The sequence below is a fragment of the Muntiacus reevesi genome, chromosome 7, assembly GCF_963930625.1.
Source record: "Muntiacus reevesi chromosome 7, mMunRee1.1, whole genome shotgun sequence".
In the NCBI taxonomy this organism is placed as follows: domain Eukaryota; kingdom Metazoa; phylum Chordata; class Mammalia; order Artiodactyla; family Cervidae; genus Muntiacus; species Muntiacus reevesi.
In genome coordinates this window covers 15,081,524-15,102,672 of record NC_089255.1, presented here as the reverse complement: position 1 = coordinate 15,102,672, position 21,149 = coordinate 15,081,524, and the positions used below count along the sequence as shown (strand labels likewise).

Below are 21,149 nucleotides of genomic sequence, written 5' to 3'. Positions count from 1 at the left end.
TGAGTTTATCTTTGTGTATGGTGTTAGGAAGTGTTCTAATTTCTTTCTTTAACATGTAGCTGTCCAGTTTTCCCAGCAGCGTTTATTGAAGAGGCTGTCTTTACCCCATTGTATATTCTTGCAACTTTTGTCAAAAATAAGGTACCCATAGGTCCGTGGGTTTATTTCTGGGCCTTTCTATCTTGTTCCATTGATCTATATTTCTGTTTTTGTGCCAGTACAATACAGTCTTGATGACTGTAGCTTTGTAGTATAACCTGAAGTCAGGAAGGTTGATTCCTCCAGCTCCATTCTTCTTTCTCAAGACTGTTTTGGCTACTCAGGGTCTTTTGTGTTTCCACATGAATTGTTAAATTTTTTGTTCTAGTTCTGTGAAAAATGTCATTGGTAATTTGACAGGGGTCACATTGAATCTGTAGATTGTATTTGGTAGTATAGTCATTTTCACAATACTGATTCTTCCTACCCAGGAACATGGGATATCTCTCCATCTGTGTATGTCATCTTTGATTTCTTTCATTAGTGTCTTATAATTTTCTGCGTACAGTTCTTTTGTCTCCTTAGGTAAGTTTATTCCTAGATATTTAATTCATTTTGTTGCAATGGTGAAGGGGATTGATTCCTTAATTTCTCTTTCTAATTTTTCATTGTTAGTTTATAGAAATGCAAGTGATTTCTGTGTATTGACTTTGTATCCTACAACCTTGCTAAATTCACTGATTAGCTCTAGTAATTTTTTCTGATACTATCTTTAGGGCTTTCTATGTACAGTATCATGTCATCTTCAAACAGTGAGAGCTTTACTTCTTTTCCGATCTGGATTCCTTTTATTTCTTTTTCTTCTCTGATTGCTGTAGCTAGGACTTCTAGAACTATGTTGAATAATAGTGGTGAAAGTGGACACCCTTGTCTTGTTCCTGATCTTAGGAGGAATGCTTTCAGTTTTTCACCATTGAGGATAATGTTTGCTGTAGGCTTATCATATCACTTGTTCATTCTTCAGTCTGTTCTGTCCCCTTTGTTGGGAGCCTGTTGTGTCCCAAACACTGTGCAGGGTTCAGGGGTGAGGAGTGACAGAACCCTCTCAGTTCATTTAAAGTCACCTTCCTTATGGCACCAAAGGCAGGGTTATCATAGGGTCTTCAAAGCTTGAACTCAAATGAAAGCTTCCCAAAGAGCTATTGCTGGTCCAGCTGGAAGGATGTCATTTTGGGGTGTGAGTAGAGGGTCTCACCTGACCCCACTAACAAGAGCTCTCCACTGCCCTGCCTGCCCTTTCAGGGATACAGCCAGCCTTGGTGAAGATGCTCAAAAGCAGTAAAGGATGTGGAGCTTTGGAAGCAGATAGGATGAGACCTCAGCACCAGCATATGGGCCCAGGGCAAGTTGGTCTCAGACCTTTCGCTTCCTCACCTGTTTAATGAGGATAAAAACCCCTAATCACTTGTTAGAATTAAATGAAATACTGTTCTAAGGCACCTGGCCCATTCTGGCACCTGGTGGGTGCTCTGAGTGTGGCAGGAGATCTTCACCAGGAGATTCAGAGAAGGAATGGGACATGAGCCCTGCCCAGGTACTGGTGAGGGCTAGATCCCTGCTCTACACATGTACCTCCAGCTAGAAGACCTGGGTCCCAGCATGTAACCTTCCTGAGCCTCTGTTTCCCATTGGTGGAAGGAGCCCCAAATCTACCCCATGTGTGTGTTGACTTTATATTTGTCGAGCAGGTCCTGTTTGTAACTCTAGGCCCCAGGGGGGTGCAGGGACAGTCTATGGCATGGCTCCTTCCCTTGGACTCTCTACCACAGTGGGGAGGGCTAGGTTAAGAGGCAGGACAGTGAGGGGAGGTGCAGGATGGGCTGGGTAGGTGGGAGGTGGAGAGGTGGGCAGGGTGAGTGGGACTTGCACTGGGTCCCTTGATGGGTGCAGGATGGGGCTGACAGCAGGTGTGCAGGGGCAGGGAACGGAGAGCGGAGCCTTGGATCAGGGAGGGACAGCCAGAGAACTGCTGTGTAAACAGTGTTAGGAGCCGCCTGCAGGGGTCTGATGAGGTGGTGAATATGTGCGTTTTCTCCCTGTGGCCATCACTGCACACACGTGAGGGCTTCCTCCAGACTCGGTCCTATGGGACCCCGAATTCTCCGGCCACAGAGGTCCACCCCCTCATCGCACACAGGAGGAAGCTTTCTGACTCTGACATGTACTTTTTCACATGTTTAACATTCAGGAGACATCAAAGTACATATTGATTCGGGTTCTTCCTCCTGGGAAGGTGGGCATGTGGCCACAGCCACCCACAGCATAGCTGCTGGCAAGCTCAGAGTTGCTCGCAGCCAGAAACAGCAGTGGGTGTGGACCAGGGATGCACTGGTTCCTGGGTGAGATCACTTCCCTGAGATTCCTCTAAGAAACAAGTGCTCTGCTTATTCCATGGGGAGGGACGACGCCTTACCACAGAAGTCGCTCTCTCATCCCCTCTTTCTGCCCTCCCTGTCCACTCTGGGGATAGAGCTGGTCCTTCAGATGGAAGGCACCTCCCTCCTGTAAGCCTGCCCCTCTCTCTGGACTCCGATGGGGAGATATCATTGCCTCCTGTCATTACCACCCCCCAATCAGCCCTCTCTGACGGATCCCTTGACTACACGTGCATGTATACACATACACACACACTAGTCACTCCCAGTGAGCTGTATTCTGACCTGCACGAGGCCAGGGGAGCCAAGGATAGGAGACTCCATCCAGAGATAAGGGCCTCGCCTGCTTCCTCAACAGAGGGAAGAAGGAAGGATTGGCTGGTGATATTAGTGGCTGGAAAAGTATGAAGCAGAATGGACTCCATAGTGTTTCCTTCTGAGAAAAAGGCAGTGTGATAATGACCAATTAGCAGAGAGCCACGAAGCCACATCCAGAAGGCAGTCATTTGTAAAGAAGTCAGATGCTGAAGAGTTGATTAGACAAGCTAGGAAACCGGAGAAGGAGTCTTTGCCAAGAGCAGAGAGGAAGGCATTTATCACTTGGGGAGACCCAAGTGTGAGCAAGTTTGCTCTAAAGCAGTGGCCCCCAAACTTTTTGGCACCAGGGACTGTTTCGTGGAAGACAATTTTTTCACAGGGGTTGAGGGGGTATGGAGGATGGTTTGAGGATGGTTCAAGCACATTATGTTTATTGAGCACTTTATTTCTATTGTTATTACATCAGCTCCACCTCAAATCATCAGGCATTAGATCCCGGAGGTTTCAGACCCGTTCTCTAAAGCACCAGGGGTGCTCTAAAGCACAGGGCCTGGTGTTCAAACTAGCTTGGTGTCACCAGACCTGCCCCCACCTGATCACCACCTCCAGCCCAAGCAGCAAAGCAGTGCCAGTTCAGGGCTGAGCCACTAGGGGGCAGGCAAGAGGATGTCAAAGCTCACTTTCACAAGTGGTTTGGAGCTGAGGGGCACTTGTGTTGGACCCAAGTACTAGCGAGGAGGGAAGGCATTCCTTCCTGTTGGCCCCAGTCCTGGCAGGCAATCTGATAGAGACCCACAGGGGCGACGGCCGTCTGCTTGCCCCTTGAAGTGCCCATGTATCATCTGCCTACTCCTCCCCGCCAGAAGGGAGATGACTTTGGAAATGAATCCAGAGGAGAAGGTCATACAGACTCAGAATATCCTGTCTGTAAAGGTTTTTAGACCACCTGGTCCAGCTTCCTCATTTTCTATAATGGAGACTGGGGCCTGGGGAGAAGTAGCCAGTCAGTGGCAGAACCCAGGAGGGGACCCAGGTCTTCTGGTGCCCAGCCTACTTCCATTCACCGCAGCAGCCCTAATTCTCAGGAGTTGGGTATTATATTCCCATGCCCCCTTCTCTGAGTCCTAGAACCAGCTGTCCTAAACTCAGGAGTTCATCCTCTGGCCTTTGACCCTGACAGTGATGCTCCAGCCATGTCTCCCTTCTAAAGGATCATGGCTTCCATGACTGGAGGATCCCAGGGAGAGAAAAGTTTTGGTCCAAGGTCAAGTAACCAGGTAATCAAGGATTTAATACTTACCACTGGCATCCTCAAGTTTTGAAATAAGAGGAGTCTGAAGGGAACTATGTCCCCTGCACACTTGCTCTAAATTTCCTCACTGATGGACTTCCTTAGTGGCCCAATGGCTAAGACTCCGTGCTCCCAATGTATGGGGACTGGGTTCAAACCCTGGTCAGGGAACTAGATCCCACATGCCACAACTTAGACTCAGCACGACCAAAAATAAATATTTTAGTAAATAAATAAACTTCCTCACTGAGGTTTTAGCAACACAGTCCAACTCCAGGGCACAGCTGGACTTTCTTGAAAAGATGACCACATTGCCTGGACCCATACTAAGGCCTCCGTCCCTTTGATATCTGGGTGAGCCCAGAAGCCACAGCCAGGGAAGTAGGGCCCTGGGGCCAGGTCTCCATGGTTCAAGCAAGGAGAATGAGAGCTGGGCCTGGATAATGTAGAGCGTTAGATGGCTGTTTTCTTCAGTTCTCCCCCTTTGGCTTGGGAATGCAAAATATAATCAGTTTTGCCTGGAGAGTTCCCTTCCTAAGTATGTTTGGCTTCAGCCAACATTAAGATGAGCTTGCATTCCTCCACACGGCCTGGCCTCCAGTTCTGTTTGCAGAGACTCAAGACAGATGCTCGCGTGTCGACAACTGGAAGCTGGATGTGTGTTTGCTCTAGAGAATCTCTCTGACGTGTGCCGGGGTTGGGCCTCAGGTAGAAGGGAGTAGAACCCTCTCATTTGACAGAGGGGAGTACGGAGGCCCAGAAAGGCGTAGTGACTCTCCGTGGATACTAGGCAAATCTAGCAACAAAGCTGAGATTTGAATGCAGATCACCCTGAGCCCTGGTCCAACCCTTGCAGGGCTTCTTTTTGGGCTCTGTGCCATGGAGAAGGCAAGGGCACCCCACTCCAGTACTCTTGCCTGAAAAACCCCATGGACGGAGGAGCCTGGTAGGCTGCGGTCCATGGGGTCACTAAGAGTCGGACACGACTAAGCGACTTTACTTTCATGTTTCACTTTCATGCATTGGAGAAGGAAATGGCAACCCACTCCAGTGTTCTTGCCTGGAGAATCCCAGGGATGGGGGAGCCTGGTGGGCTGCCGTCTATGGGGTCGCACAGAGTCGGACTCGACTGAGGTGACTTAGCAGCAGACATGCAGGCAAGTCTGTTGGCTCACCTATGTGACTGCAGACTCTGAAGACCTCAGGTCATGTCTTATCTGACCTGGTGTCCCCGGTTCCCAGCATGAAACCTGGAGCATCATAGCCCCAAATTAGACATTTGTGAAATTGAAAGATTGTAGAGGAGGGTTTTATGGAGGGAATGGTGGTGAATAAACAGGGGCATGAAAAAAGAAAAGCTCATGACCTTAGGTAGATCCCCACCCCTTTTCTAGCCTGAGTTCTCTCACTGATAACAGCAAGGGTCTTGAATACAATTAGGTGGTTCTCAAACTATGTTCCAGGACACCCTAGGGTTCGAAGAACTGACTTAGGACTGTTTCTGCAGGTGGGGACTACTCCTTGTCCACTGTCCCCAAGTCCAGCCTCAGCTTCCTGTGTCTGCTTTTTGTGTATAGATTTTGTTCTCAAAAGGTGGGATTCACTGCCAAAAAAAAAAAGTTTTGATCCCTCTAGGCTATTTGATCTTTAAGATCCCTGCTTGTTCTTAAGAATAAAATCCTAATAAGTGACCCTTCCCTGATAACACATTTGTCGCACACCATTTTTGACCCTGTGGTAAATTGTCTGAGGTGGAAGACTGGGTTTCATGTCCCATGACCATGAGACAGGGAGAAAGCGAGGTGCAGAAGGGCCCTGAGCCCTAGAATTGATGCTGGGATCCATGCATCTGTTGTTCCCGTGTTCGCCATTCCTGTGTCCCGATGAAGCCCAGCTGTAAGTCTCGGCGCATGACTCAGGAAGGCGAGATCATGACCCGCTTGCTAGGCCACACTGCTTCCTGACAGGCTAAGTCCAGGCCTCCCTGTGAGCTCTTGAGAAGGGAATGACTGAGTTACTACCCCAAACACCAGGAGTCCCCAGTAGGTGACTCATGTTCCGCCTCCTCCCTGACTATCCACCATTTAAGAGCCAGACTGAGTCAGTTACCAATTGCTACAATAATGCCATGTAACAAATAATCCCCCCACCCCACCCCCACCAAATCTGAGTGACACAAATCACTATGTCCTTCACTTGTCTGGGTCAGCTGGACGTCCAACTGACCTGAGCTAAGCTCAACTGAGAGGCCAGCTGGCCTCACAGGGCTTGCTCGTACTTGTGAGTGGATAGCTGACCCCAGCCAGGTATGGTTATGGACTTCAGCTCCAAGTGTGTCTCCTCCTTTTTCTGGGATATGTGGGCCAGCCTGAGCGAATACTTCTCACACTGATGCCCGAAGTGCGAGAGCAAGCAGAAACAGACAAGGTGTTGACGTCCTTAGATCTCGGATGGAAACTGGCAAGCTTTCATTTCTGCCTCATATGGCTCAGCCCAGAGTTAAGTGGGGAGGTGTTGCAGGCTTTGTTTATTGTTTTTACGTGGAGCTGAACCTTCTGCTTTAGTGCAACACATTTTACTGAGCATCTCTGTGTCCCAACGCCTGCAGTGGGAATAAAGAGAGAAATGAAACCCCGTCCTTGTCTTCACATGGCTTGGAGTCTTGGAATGGAGAAAAGTGTGGAACTCGTGACACTCAGTGTTTACCTTTATTTTTTTATTTACTTGTTTATTGGCTTCGCTGGGTCTTCATTGCCGTGCGAGGACTCTCTCTAGTTGTGGTCCATGGGCTTCTCATCGCGGTGGCTTTCGTTGTTCCGGAGCACAGATGTGGAGACTCAGCAGTTGTGGCACCCAGGCGTTAGTTGCTCTGAGCAGGTGGGATGTTCCCAAAGCAGGGAGTAAACCATACCCCTTGCATTGGCGGGCAGACTCTTAACTCCTGAATCACCAAGGAAGTCCCACTGCTCAGCCTTGAGCTTTAGCTTCAACATTTAACTGTTCTCAAAACCCCTCAATGAATGGAGGTGTAGGCAGAAGGAGGCTCACTGTCCAGTGTCATTCCCCTGATGCCCCAGCAGCTCTCAAGGGCAGGGTCCAGATTTCCACCCACTGGAAGCTTCCAGAGGGAAGGCATAGTGACTAGGTCTCCTGTGAGGGCTGCAGGCCCCCAAGGGCAGGGTCCCCAGAGTCAGAGGTCACCCTGATCTGCAGCCTCCTCCTCTCCAGTGGAGGCTTTCCTCCTCCAGTGGGCAGAAGCCTCTCTGATGAGGGGATCACATTCTCCCCACTCCCCATCTCTTCTCTCATATCTCACTTATGCCTTCTACAGGGACCTAGAGATGGGGAGGTGACTCAGGCCTTGCCAGCAATGCTCCTAAACCTAGCATTGCCATCTTAGATGCCTGTCTTTGAAATAATGGCCCCAAAGAAGAAGGAAAAGACAGCTGGGATGATGACAGAGCCAGAACCATCAAGTTCTTGGTATTTGGTGCAGCAGAAGCAGCAGCAATGCAGAGGATGAAAATCAGTCAGGCGTCTAGAGCTCATTTGACTCAGGCTGGAATGTGTGATTGTGTTTTCCATAGCAGAAGGAGGTTCACGTTACCCTTTCTTTTTACTTGGCCAGAGTCAGGGTCTTTTCTCCTGCTGCACCCCACTACCCCCCACACACTCCCTATCTGTGATTTGCTTTTAGACCTGAAGATTCCTGGGGCCCAAGTAAAACTGGGAAGGTTGTTCTGATAATATTTCATGCTCCCTCACCCCCATCCCAGCTCCCACCAGTCAAGGCAAACGAAAGCTCTTGCTTACACAGGTGTGCCCACAGCCCAGAGCAGGACCCAGAGAATGAGCAGAGGTTTGGCAGATGGATGGTGCCTGAGAGATGGTCACTCTCGGGTTCCCCAGGATAGCTTCCTCCTGCTGTCAATTCTGGTGCTTCATCCAGACTTTCAAGGCCCTTGGGACCCTAGCTGCATCCTTCTTGCACAACTGGTCCTGTGTATTCCACCTATTGTGATCAGGGATGCACCTGTCAGCTCTCTAGTGAGCAGAATCTGAGGGTGTGGTTCCCAGGATGAGTGAGTTTTTAAGAAGGGGCAGGTGGGAGGAGGACCAACCTGGGTGAGACCACCACAGTGAGGAGCTCAAGTGAGCAGAGTGGGGAGGAAGGCTTGATGGTGGCAGGTAGGCTGGCGCAGGACTCCTGAGGCCTCCGAGGGCATCCTTCCACCTCCTAGCTATCTGCCCTCTTTGTGCTTCAGCTTCCTCACCTGTAGAGTGAGAATAATGATATACTTACTTCAAAAGTTTGTTTTGGGGCTTCCCTGGTGGTCCAATGGGTAAGAATCTGCCTGCCAATGTAGGGGACATCGTTTCGACCCCTGGTCCAGGAAGATCCCACATACTGAGAGGCAACTAAGTCCATGTGCCACAACAACTGAAGCCTATGCACCCTAGCTCCTGTGCTCCACAACAAAGAGAAGCCACCACAATGAGAAGCCCTCACAACTAGAGAAAGCCCCCATGCAGCAATGAAGACCCAGCACAGCCAAAAATAAATAAATTTGAAAGTTGTGGTGAGGATTAAATACATTTAGCATAGTACCTGGTAACTACTGAATTCTCTGTGCATGTACACTGGAATTTTTCTGATTATTATCTAAATGGTAGGGAACTATCTGTACCAGTCAGACAGCTAGGAAGCGAACGAAGGAGAAAAAGGCCAACAGGTCCTGATTCTGGGAACAGGTTCTCAGAAGGTAAGAAATCCAGCAGACAAGTCTCTCTGCATATTCCTAGTATAGGGCAAGGGTAAAAAGATAAAAAGTCATTCCTGGATGTTGCCCTGAATAGCGTATAGCTGGAGAAGAGAGCAGTGAAGATGTGGAAACTCCTGTCATCCACGACAGAAAGCAACAGAGGCCGTGAGCCACCCAGAGGAATGTTGCTCTGAATGTTGTAAAGAGGTGACATCAGAGCTGAGCCTCGATGCTTGAGAAGAAGGGAAGAAAGGCCTTCAGGCAGGGTGGACGGCATGGGCAAAGGCACTGGGGCAGCTCAGACAGCAGGGAAACTTGATTCAGTTCCAAGATCTGCTGAGTACTTACCATGGGCAAAGCACTGCCACAGATTAGTTATTGCCTTCAATCTTGTCACCCACACATTGAGGCTGGTATTATTATTCCCATTTTTATAGATGGGTAAACTGAGGACAAGAAAGGAGTAGTCCCTGGCCCAGGGTCAGCCATTTGTCATGAATGAATGAATGAATGTTGGAGCCAGGCTTCTAACAAACCCCCCACCCCGAACTCAAGACCATGCTTTGTCTAGGCCTGGCTTCGCCCTCAGAGAGTCTGGCCGGAGAGCAGGAGGAACCAGGCCATTCCTGACACCTGGGCCCAGAAAGGCTGTTCTCTTCTCCTTTGATGGCCCCGCATTCACACTATGAACTCCTGCCTCTGGGCCACCTCGCTGATTCCTGCACATCACCTTTCAAGGCCAGATCATATGTCCAGAGGCTTCCTGACACCCTGGCCCACAGCTGTCTGTCCCAACCCTGGCACCCAGGTGGCCACCTTGCACTTTCTCTCGTTGAGGTTTCCTCAGGTGGCTCAGCAGTGTTTGAGGCTGGCCCCCACCTCGGTGCTGGGTCCAGCAATCACTTCCACAGACCCCATCTTGCCTTCACGGCGCCACTGTCCTGGCGGGGAGATTAGACTAGTCAAATGATCACACCTGCTCTGTATAATTACTAACCAGGTGCTTCTAAAGGAGGAGCCCTGGTTCACCTGTTAGTGAGTTCAAGGGGTGTTGAGATCATTAGGCGAGATCTGATGTAACGATGGAGTGAGGGTGGTCAGGGGAGCTCCTGGGGAGGTGGAAGAATGGGACATGTGTGCTGAGATCTGAAAAGATCAGATCAGAACTTCTCTGAGAAGTTCATCAGAGAGGCTCTGGCAGACGAAATGCATGTGCAAAGGCCCCAAGACAGGAGGAAGCCAAGTGTGTCTAAAGAGAGCAGAAAGAGAGCCCTGGGGCCTGGACCACAGGAAGCCAGAGGAAAACTTAACAAGAGGCTAGGGAGGCTCAGAGGGCACTGGGGCCAGGTGGGGACTTTGGATTTTCTCCCAAGACCCTTGGGAAGCTAGTGGCAGCAGTGGGGGTGGGCCTGGGAGAGGGTGGGGTGGCCCCGCATCGATGCTTAGCTGAGCCTCCCTAAGCTGTAGCGCACACTCCCCACGGAGCTGCCGAGCCCACCCTAACCTAGGGTTAGGTTAGCTAACCCTAACCCTAACCCTAATTTGTGTCTGGCGGTAGGCCGAGCGTGGGTCGGCCAGCACACCTCAGCAGCTGGGACTGGGACTGCCCCACCTGGGGACAGGTCGGTGGCCTCCACCTTGGCCTGGAGTAGTGGGCTTGAGACCCAGTGATGCTCAGACTCCATGCTGTGGATTCAGTGCCTTCTTGAGACTGGTTGATGCTTTTTCAAAAGAAAGATAAGCTTCTGAGAAAGGGAGCAGCAGCTGATGTAAGTTTGGCCACGGTCCACAGGAGAGCAGCCCAGGAATTGTGGCTTTTTTCCCCCTCTGTCATCAATATCAAGGGCAGCGAAGTGGCCAGCTGCCCAACCAGGCTCCCGGAGTCTCTGCAATCAGCCTGCTGATTCCCATCAGAAACAATTTTGTTTTGTTTTGCTGGTGTTTGGGGTTCATAAGTCTCTGAGAAGAGTACATTCCCTGAGAATGAAAGCCATCCGCCATCAGGGGAGCAGTCCAGAGATCTTATCAGGAGACAAGGTCAGGGTGTCAGACTTGACATCACTTTTAGGAAATCTGTACACTGTTGGTTCGTTTGGTCAGAAGCAAATGCCAACTTGAGGAAGAAACCAGCACTTTGTAACTTAATGCCCCAGCCTTGAGAGTGTTTGTCCTCTCCCTGTGGCCATATTTCTCTAATCATGTCCCAGGGGGCTGGGAGTGTGGGTACTGGGGGAGATAGGACCTGTCCTAGACGGAGCCCCCCCAGAGTGAGTAGAGGAGCACAGGGCCGCTGCCTCCTCTCCCATCTGCTGACCCCAACCAAACCCAAAGACATAGGAAGTGGGACCTGAGGGCAAGAAAGGAGACCCCTTTCTCTGAAAAGAATTTTCCTGCACCCAGAGGGTCCTTCTCTGAAAAGCTGCTCTCCCCGCAGTAACACAGAGCCTGGTGCCCCAAGCAGTCTGATCATGAAAGTGCTCTAACCTCCTCCCAGCCGAGCGATTTGGGGCAAATTAACCTCCTGGAGATATGATATCTGTTTCACCGGGCTGGTGTGTGATTTAAATAAGTAATATAGAAGTACTGGTTAGATACCTAGAATATGCCAGGAATATATCTCTGCTCAGTAAATATTTTTCCTCCTGTTCCCCATTGAGGGGAGAGAGCACCCCAGACAAATGCAGGTCCTGGTCTCTAAGCATTCCATCAGTATGTACTGACCACTGACCACGACCTAGATCTTGATTCAAGGCGCTAAGTATATGACACTGAGCAGTGTCTCTCGGCACTTAGAGGACATAAGAATATTATGAAATATCAGCTGTGTGACAATAAACAGATAACTCTGTAACATGTTAGGGATAAGTGCCGTGAAGACAAATGAAGAAGGGAGATGAGAGTGACAGGGTGTCCTGGTGATGGACAAGATGACATTGAAACAGGGGCCCTAATGATGTTGGGGAGTGAGTCCTGCTAGTAACTCAGGGAGGAGCATCCAGGCAGAAGGAAAGGCAGCCAGGGCAAAGATGCTGAGCGAGGGCAGGTCTGACACATTCTAATAACAGGAAAGGGGACAGTGTGACTAGAGCAGAAGAAAGGGGGGCAAGAGTAAATGAGGGGCAGAGGGAACCAGGTGGTGTTCCTCTGGGGAATCACAGGGCCTGGCAGGTAAGGAGTCTGGTTTGACTGTGGGTTGGCAGGAAACCAATGGAGGGTATGGAGCTGGAGTCACAGGATCCAGCAGGTCTTGGAAGGATCCTTCTGGCCATGTTCGCCCAAGAGGCACTGATAGTGGAGAAGACCTTGAAGACACAATGTACACTCTTGACGTCACTGGTCCTCACCTCCCTGCTGGCCTGGGAGTGGTGAGGTGGGTCTGGAGTTCCTGACTGCCGGGCAGGCCTGCCTCTGGCTCAGGGCCCCCTCACGCTGCTGGGCTTGGGTACAGGAGTGGGAGGACCATGGACCACCCTGGGACATTTCCAGGGGGCACCAGGGAGCCAGATAAAGTGTTTCCCCTGCAGTCAGGGTGTGTGTATGGCCTGTGCATGTGTGTGTGTTTGCACGTCCATGCATGGGCATGTGTGCATGCAATATGTGCCTCTCTGAATGTACGTACATGCATGTGCATGTACCGTTTCTGGGACGGCATTGGAGGGTTCCGCTTCTTCTTTGACCCCTCTCTGTCCACCGCACAGGTGACACCAGTGTCTCTCTCTGCTCTGTGATGTGCCTACTTTGGCCAAGGACCAGTGATCCTTCATCACCCTGTGCTCACCTGATCAGGCCCCTCTTCCCCAGGGCTGCCTGCTGCTGACCAGGCTGATAAGTCCGTTCGTGGCTGGGCTTTGTAAATAAGGCAATAATGGTTAACACATGAGAGGAATGGCAGTGGTATTCTGTCTGCTGTGCTCTATTAATTGTTGTTGTGGTTCAGTCACTAAGTCGTGTCCAACGGCCCCAAGGCAGAGTCAGTTCATTGACCACCTAGGGGCCAAGGTGAAAGGGCTTTACAGGAGTCTCCCTGCTTTGCCTTGGCTGCTCCAGCTGAGCAGTGGCTCTGGCTGAAGCCAGGTGGAGCTTTGCAGGTGGATTGAGAAGGAGATGGTCAGCCAGCAGCACTGGAGTCGTGGCCGCTAGGACCCCAGGCCTGGCTGGGGCAGAGGGAGTGGCAAGAGAGGTGGGAAGTCAGCTCCCTGACTACTTAGCAGTCGGAGTTGAGAGAAGAGAGAAGGAGGAGAGAGAGAAGGAGGAGAGGGGAGGGAAAACACAAAAGAAAAAAAAAACCATGCAAGAGGAGACCAGCAGAAGTTAGAAGCAGAGTTAGAGGAAGGAGTGATGAAAGAGGACAGGGACTGTCCCTTCCTTGTGAGACCAGGGATTCTTTGGGGGAAGGACCAAGTCAGACCTGCCTGGTCTCTAGGAGGAGGCTGTGGATTGGCTCCCCCAGGGCAGGGGCTGGGCCTCTCCCATCAGATTGTTGGCTCCCCAAACAGGGTCTATGTTAACCAACACTGGGGACTTGCCAAGGATAGGGGTACATACTCCACCCACAGCCAAGACCCTCCAAGGTAGGTGATCTGCTGGGGGTTGCCGGTCACAGCCCTGGGACCAGGACATCCATCCGCCTGCCTGACCTCTCTGCTCCCCTCTCAGGGTTCACGGCCGCCTTCAATATGGACACCAAGAAGCCCCGAGTCATCCCGGGCCCCAGGGCCGCCTTCTTTGGCTACACAGTGCAACAGCATGACATCAGCGGCAGGAAGTGGTGAGTGAGAGCTGCCACCCCTCCCCGCCCCCCATAGCCCCGCACCCCCCCACCCGGCCTCTGTGGGCTGACCGCTCAGGCTCTCACATGCAAGTTCCCCGCTTCCCAGGGACCTGACTTCCTGTCCTGGCAGGCCAGGAGCTGCCTAGGATCCGCCCGTCTATGAGACCATGAGCATCCCCTTCACAGGCCTCCATCTTCTCACCTGAGAAGTGGGAATGAACACCCTCTTTCTCCTGGTTATGGGACGGCACAGGCAGCAGGCACCAAGAACCAGTAATCACCCCCTCTCATCCCCTCTCCGGGCCCCAGGGTCTCATCAGTGGGGCAGCACTTCTGGTTGTGGCTGTTGGGAGAGGTGTGGAAGGTGGGGAGTCTCTGCAAGGATGGATGTGTGTGCTCAAAGCTGAAACACAGGCCACAGTGGGACAGAGGGAAGTGAGAGAAGGCTAAATGTGGGAAAGGGTCAGAGAGCCCACGGACCTCTCTGGGGCGGGGGTAGTCAGGAGGCGGGAAGGGTCAGCCTCCTATTTCTAATATAACTTAGTTGGATTATATTTTACATGTTATATCATTTGCTCAAGTGTCAATTCAGTGATTTCTTCTGAAATTTACCAAGTTGTGCAGCCATCACTACAAATCGGTTGTAGGACATTTTCACACACCCCCCATTTATTTAAGAATGTATTCCAATATCAAACAGCAAGGTTCAACAATGTAAAACCACAATTACTTTTGTAGCAACCCAGTAGTATCTCATGGTGGGTTTAACTGGCATTTCTCTAAGACTAACAATGTTGAGTAACTTTTTGTGAATTTATTGGCCATTTTGGTATCCTATTTTATGATGTGTCTGATTCAGTCATTTGCCCATTTTTAAAATTGTGTTGTGTGTATTTTTCTTAATAATTTATAAAACTTAAAAAATATATATATTCTATATACAAATCCTTTGTCAGAGAAAAGCATCACAAAGAACTTCTCCCCGTCTGTAGTTTGCCTTTTCATTTCCTTAATGGTGACTTTTTATGAACAGAAGTTCTTTAATAAAATCTAATTTATCACTCTTTTTATAGTGTCTTGTGTATCCCATTTAAATGTTTGCTTCTCTCAAGATCATGAAGATACTTTCCTCTTTTTTCTTCCAGAAGTTTGATGTTTCAGTTTTCTCATTTAAGTCAGTGGTTCATCTCAAATAAATTTTTGTGTGAGATGTGAGGTAAAGGTCAAAGGTGTTTTTTTTTTTATTTAAAATATGGATATCCAGTTGATCTAGCACCATTTGTTAAAAGACTATTTTCCCACTGACTTGTAGTGTCATCTTTGTTGAAAATCAGGTGACCCCTATATATATGGGTCTATTTCTAGCCTCTATTCTAATCTATAAAATAGAAAGCTGCCTTGGTTACTGTAGCTTCAAAGAAAATCTTAAAGTTAGGTAATGTGAATTCTTCACACTTGTTCCTCTTTGACAGGGTTGTTTTGGTTATACTAGATCTTCTGTGTTTTCCTATGAATTTTAGAATCAGCTTGTCAATTTCCCCTCATTAAACTTGCTGACATTTTGATTGGGATTATGTTGAATTTATAGATCAATTTGGGGAGAAATGAAGTCTTACTGAGTCTTACAGTCTATGAACATGTATATCCCTTCACTTACTTAGTTTTTAAAATTTCTCCTCTTAATAGTGTTGAAATTTTCAGTGTAAAATTCTTGCATATCTTTTGTTACTTTGATTCCTAGGTGTTTGGTATTTTGTGCTAATTAAAAGGGACTGTTCTTTTTTAAAATTGGAATGCTTTTATTTCATTTTCCAATCTTTTGCTAGTATAGTAAAATACAATTGATTTTTGTGTATTTACATTATATCCAGCAACTTTACTATACGCATTTATTCCTATAGTGTGTCTGTATATTCTTATGTATTTTTATGTATACAAGCAGATCATCTGAAATAATTGTAGTTTTATTTCTTCTTTTCTAATCTTTATAGCTTTTGTTTCTGTTTCTTGCCTAATTGTAGTAGCTAGGATGTGCAGTTCTAGGTTAAGTAGAAGTTGTAATACCGAATGTGCTTTCCTTATTCCCCTTGTTAAAGGGAAGACTATATTTCATAATTAAATAAGATGTTAACTATAGTTTATTCATTTGTTTGTTGCAGATATTATCAGATTAAGGAGGTTTTCTTCTATTCCAGTTTTCTGAGGTTTATTTGTGTGTGTGTGTATAAATAGTTATGGAATTTTATCAGATTTTTTTTCTGCAAAGATTGAGATGTTATGTGATTCTTCTTTGTTCTGTTAATAGCGTTAATTGTATCTAGATTGATTTTTTTCAATATTAAGCCCAATTTTTATTCCTGAGATAAACTTTACTTGGACACCATGTATTCATGCGTGTGTGTGTATGTGTATGTGATTCTATTCATTGTCATATTCTCAGGAACTTTGTTTCTGTGTATATTGTATACCTCATATATTCATGAGGTATACTGTGCAGCTAAATGCATGCAATGTATTCTTTTTTTAAATTTTTTTTACACCCAATGTATTCTTAATTACATATGTTTTATTTTGTAATTCCTAAATTTCTGTTTGATTTTTCTGTAGACTCTAATTCTATTAAAATAACCTTTCTTCCATTTGTCCAACTTTTACTCTATTTTTTAAAACATATTAATAGCAGTTATTTTGAAAGCCTTCTCGGTTGACTCCAATATCTGGGTCATCTCTGGCTCTGGCTCTGGAGACTGTTTCACCTTATGGGTACCAGTCACTTTTACCTGATTCTTTGCCTGTTTAGTGTATATTTTTTTAATTCTATGCAGAATATTGTGACTAGTACACAGTAGAAGCTATAGATTGTGTTACCCCTCTTTAGATAATGCTACATTTGTTGTGATAGGCAATTAGAATACTGGTGAAACCACCTAGAATTTACCACAGCTTGGTTTGGGCCTTGGTTAGGGCGGGTATCATCTAGTTTTGCCCTCACTCCTAGGATGCTTTCCTGATGGTACAGACAGTAAAGAGTCTGACAGCAATGCGGGAAGATCCCCTGGAGAAGGGAATGGCTACCTACTCCAGAATTTTTGCCTGGAGAATTCCATGAACAGAGGGGACTGGCAGGCTACAGTCCTTGGGGTCACAAAGAGTTGGACACGACTGAGCAATTAACACTTTCTTTCACTTACTGCTAAGGCGTAGTCTTTACTCCTAGGGCATGAATTTGGGGGGATCTCAACCGAAAGCCCACAGCATTCATTAAAATGTATTTTTGACTAGGCATGAACCCCAACATTTCCCAAGTACTGGGAAGCCCCTAAAATCTCTGTCCCACTTCTCTGATAAACTTCTCAGAGTCTCACACCATACACGCACAGCTTAGGGGTCAGCCAAGGACCCGGAGGGAAAACGTTAGCAGAGTTTGAGGGCTTTTTTCTCTGTGACTGTCTCCTTTCTGCCTGCCCCGACCAAATCCTGGTCATTTTTTCAGTCCCCGTTCCAATCCCTGTTTCCTCCACCCAGCAAGTCTGCGGTTCTGTCTGGACTCTCTGCAGTTTCCTATGGCAGTTGCCTGTGCCGCAGCAGGAAAGTACCCTCAACGAGAAAGCGGAGTGGGTGTGGGTTTAATGCCTGTGCTTCCCTTTATTCAAGTATTGAGCTCTGTATTGACTGCTGGCTGGTGCCTGAATAGAATTGTTTCATACATTTTATTTAGCTTTCATCGTTGTTAATGGCCGGAATTCAAAGTCCTCTTTCATATTCTTTAATCAACTTAAATATCACTTCCCCTGAGAAACCTTCTCTGACCATCCCTTCCCATCACTAGATTAGTTGTACCCACCGAAATATATATTTTCTTTTTATAACATTTATCAGATGGATAATAACTGTCTGATTTATTGTCTTATAGAAATCAGGGGTATGATGCTCAAAAGAACATACTTTGAAAGATTGAATTAATGGTTTGAATCTCTCTCAGCCAGCCCAGACATAAAAGGCACATCATCTATATTCTTTTCTTAACATTTATTTTGTTGAAGTATAGTTGATTTACAATATACTGTTAATTTCTACTGTACAGGAAAATGATTACAGCATCCATATCCTTGACATGGTATGAAGAGTTAAAGATTAAATGGAACTGGCGTTTCTAAGACAGAATTTGTTTTGACCAATATTTGTTTATTAAGCTTCTGTTAATAAGTTTTACTAGACTCTGCAAAATATTGGTGTGAGTGAGACTTGGTTTTACTCTCAAATAACACACAGGCTAGTTGAAGAATTGACCCTAAAATCCTTGAAACAATTAAAAAACAATGCAAGACAAAATACAACCTGGTGTTAATTATGTTCATCTTTATAAGACCAGTTTCTCCATGAAGGCTTTCTGGATCCTTCTCCTAGCCTACAATGGCCTTCCCCTGCCCAAGCCCTCTCTCTGATGGCCCGAATCACTATTTACCTTGTGTTGGAGTCACTTAGGCCCGTGGCTCCGCTCACTTATTGAACGCTTGTCTCATCTCCCTGTGCCTGCGAGCAGCCAGCCAGATGTCTTGCTCACAGCAGAAATTCAGCCAGAGTTTGCAAGGAGCAATCTCTGTGGCTGAAGTCTTTGGGAGGGCTTCATAGACGAGGAGCACTGAGTGAGGTCTTGTAAGTTGGGCTCAAATGAGCAGAATGACACAACAGAATTGACGCGAGGTCGCTCTTGCTGGTCTGAGTGCAGCCGGAAGCGTCCTGGGAGACAGCTGCACTGCAGCCCCTGGACCCGAGCGTGTTTTCTGCCACAACTGAACTGAGAGATACAGAGAGGCCTTGGAGACCCAAGGAGCTGTACCTCCTGCAGAACAGACAGGAGCACTCAGGCCCTTTCAGGAATCCCTGTCCTCACTTGCATGGACCCCACTGCATATCCTACTCAGCGGCTTCCCCTCTCTTTCTCCCCTGACCCCCATTTTTCTCATCCTGTAGGCAGCATTCCAAGAGTTTTATCCAGATGTAAGGCCCTGCGGGTGTCAATAATGGGCAAAGAGAGGTCAGTGTTGGTGTCATTCTGCGGGACACTGGCTGGCAGTTATGCACAGGGATGGTTCCAGCAGTGCCTGTTGTTTGATGTCCATGGAATGCTCCAGGCCAGAATACTGGAGTGGGTAGCCTATCCCTTCTCCAGAGGATCTTCCTGACCCAGGAGTCGAACTGAGGTCTCCTGCATTGCAGGTGGATTCTTCACCAGCTGAGCTATCAGGGAATCCCTAATAATGGGAAAAGAGAGGTCAATATCGGCATCATCTGTGGGACCCCAGCTGGCAGATACCACAGGGACGACTTCAGCGGTGCCTGTTGTTTGCCCTTCATGCCAGGAGGCACCTCAAAGGAAGGACAGGAGCAGGGCTCTGAAATCCAAAGGCTGCCTCTTGCACGGAGACCGTGGGAGAAGCTCTCTCAGGCTCCTCCTCTCAGCAAACACCTCTGTGTGCTCTCGCACAGAGCACATATGAAAGAACCTATCTCAGGGTGCTGGGAAAGATTAAAAAATACCAACCAAAGAATGCATGTTGTGATCAGCAAAGCAGGAAGTGGAGGATGGGCTTGCTTGCACCCAGAAAACAGCCAGATCTAAAATCAGGTCCCTGGTGACCTGATCAAGAGACTCTCTCTGACCCAGGCTCTTCTGTCTCCTGGGTGTGGACCCAGCTTCTGGCCCCTAAGGTGGAGCTGGCATACCTCAGTCTGCATCTCCTGAGCCTGCACTGGGGCCAGGGAATCTGTGTTTTAAAGAACTCCCTGGGAGACTGAAGATCACCGTCTCCACTGAGTGCAGGGTGTTGCCACTAGGCAATGACATCACCCTCAGCCCCTGCCCAGAAATCCAGGTCCCAACACTGCCAGCCCCAGAGATGGACTCACTAGTTGCTTCTGACCACAGGTGCCAATGAGATCTGGCCCCGTTTACTAGGCTGTGAACCTCCTTGACTACCAAGGGCACCAGACCGTGATATAAATGTTAGGAAGACAAAGGGACAGATCTAGTGGGGCTGCCACTTTATCCTCTTAACCTTTAGTCTCCTGCCCCTACATTCCCAATGCAAACCCAAACTCGGCAGAAATAACTGTAAACCAGTGCCTCACACATCTTGAACAATTTTCCACATGCCTCGGTTTTAGCAACAATAACAACACTCACAGGCACACAAAAAGAAAAAGAGAAAACAAATTCCTCTCGGGCTGAGTATTCTCTGCCCCTGCTCTTTAAGCTCTTGGGTATTTTCAGAGAAATTTAATCCACATGACTCTAATGTATGTACATTGAAATCATTAAGCCGGTTGGTTTTCAAGACCATTTGATGTCCCAGAAACTCCGGTGTAGGGTTTGCAGAGGGCCTTTCCGAGCCTTTGGTCCACTGGAGCAGGAAGCCTCCTGGTGCTGAGAAGAAACAGCTGGGCCCCACGAATTTCCAATTTGTCACTGAAGCTTTTACCCCAGAGAGCAAAGGCTCAGCTCTCAGCGAGGCGGCACATTTCACCTCCTCCCCTTGAGGGCATTAGGAAGCAGGAAGCTGATAGCCTAGTAGGTTCTGAAAGGGGACCCATTCTGAACTTAGAGGGCTTTAAGAACAAGACGGTATGTGAGTTCCCTGGGCTACAGGTTCAGGGACATGAGCAACTTGTAAGAGAAATGGGCTTGTTCCCATTTTACAGATGAGGCAACTGAGACTGCAAGAGAGATAACACAGTGAATGTCTGAGTTTTATCTGGAGCCCAGATTTCTTCAGGCCCAAAGCAGCACAGAGCAGCAGCAGCCCCAGCCCAGATACTGACGGGGCAGCTACAACCATCCACAGTGGTGTCCCTCCCAACCAGCTACACTGCTGGCCCCTTAGGAGCCAAGACTGTGATGTCCCAAGACCCAGCACCGGCAGATTCACATAAAAATGCTGAACCCAGTCAGAGAGAGAGGCCGTGTGGTTGCAGAATGCCAATCCCGGATGATAAATCCCAGGAGAGGGCACACAGAAAGGATCCCAGGAGTCCAGGGAGGGAGAGTGAAAGTCTAATTCAGCAGGACCAGGTGGAGGAGGGGATCAGGAGAGGGTTGTGGAGGAGGGTCCTTCCAGATGGGTAGGATTTCTGTGTATAGAACAGATAGGGATGAGCAGAGTGTAACAGATGGAGAGAACCTCGGGGGTAGGAGGACAGGGGTGAAAAAGAAGAGGTCGTGTTTAGAGAAAGGACACTGCCCCGTGTGGCTGGCAGAGGAAGTGTGGGAAGCAGAGCAGCAGACCAGAGGCTGGGAGAGGGAGGAACGTGCCGCAGGGGTTCTTCGTTTTCTTCCATTTTTTATAATTGGAGGATAATAGCTTTACAATGTTGGGTGAGCCTCTGCTGTAGGACAACATGAGGCAGCTATACCCATGTGCATATCCCCTCTCTCCTGAGCCTCCCTCCTACCCCCGCCCCCACCTCTCCCCTCTAGGTCGTCATGGAGCACAGAGCTGAGCTCCCTGTGCTATATAGCGGCTTCCTGCCGGCTGTTTTACACGTGGCAGTTTGTGTATGTCAGTGCTATTTTCCCAGTTTGCCCCACCCTC

At 48.3% G+C, this 21,149-nt stretch overlaps 1 protein-coding gene across 1 annotated transcript in view; it reads left to right on the top strand.

Moving 5' to 3' along the window:
- Positions 1 to 21,149, top strand: part of ITGA11 (integrin subunit alpha 11) — a 129,975-nt gene that overhangs the window by 24,387 nt on the left and 84,439 nt on the right. The window contains exon 2 of the mRNA XM_065940826.1: positions 13,443 to 13,554. Coding sequence (XP_065796898.1) covers positions 13,443 to 13,554 — 112 coding nt within the window. The remainder of the gene's footprint in view (positions 1 to 13,442; positions 13,555 to 21,149) is intronic.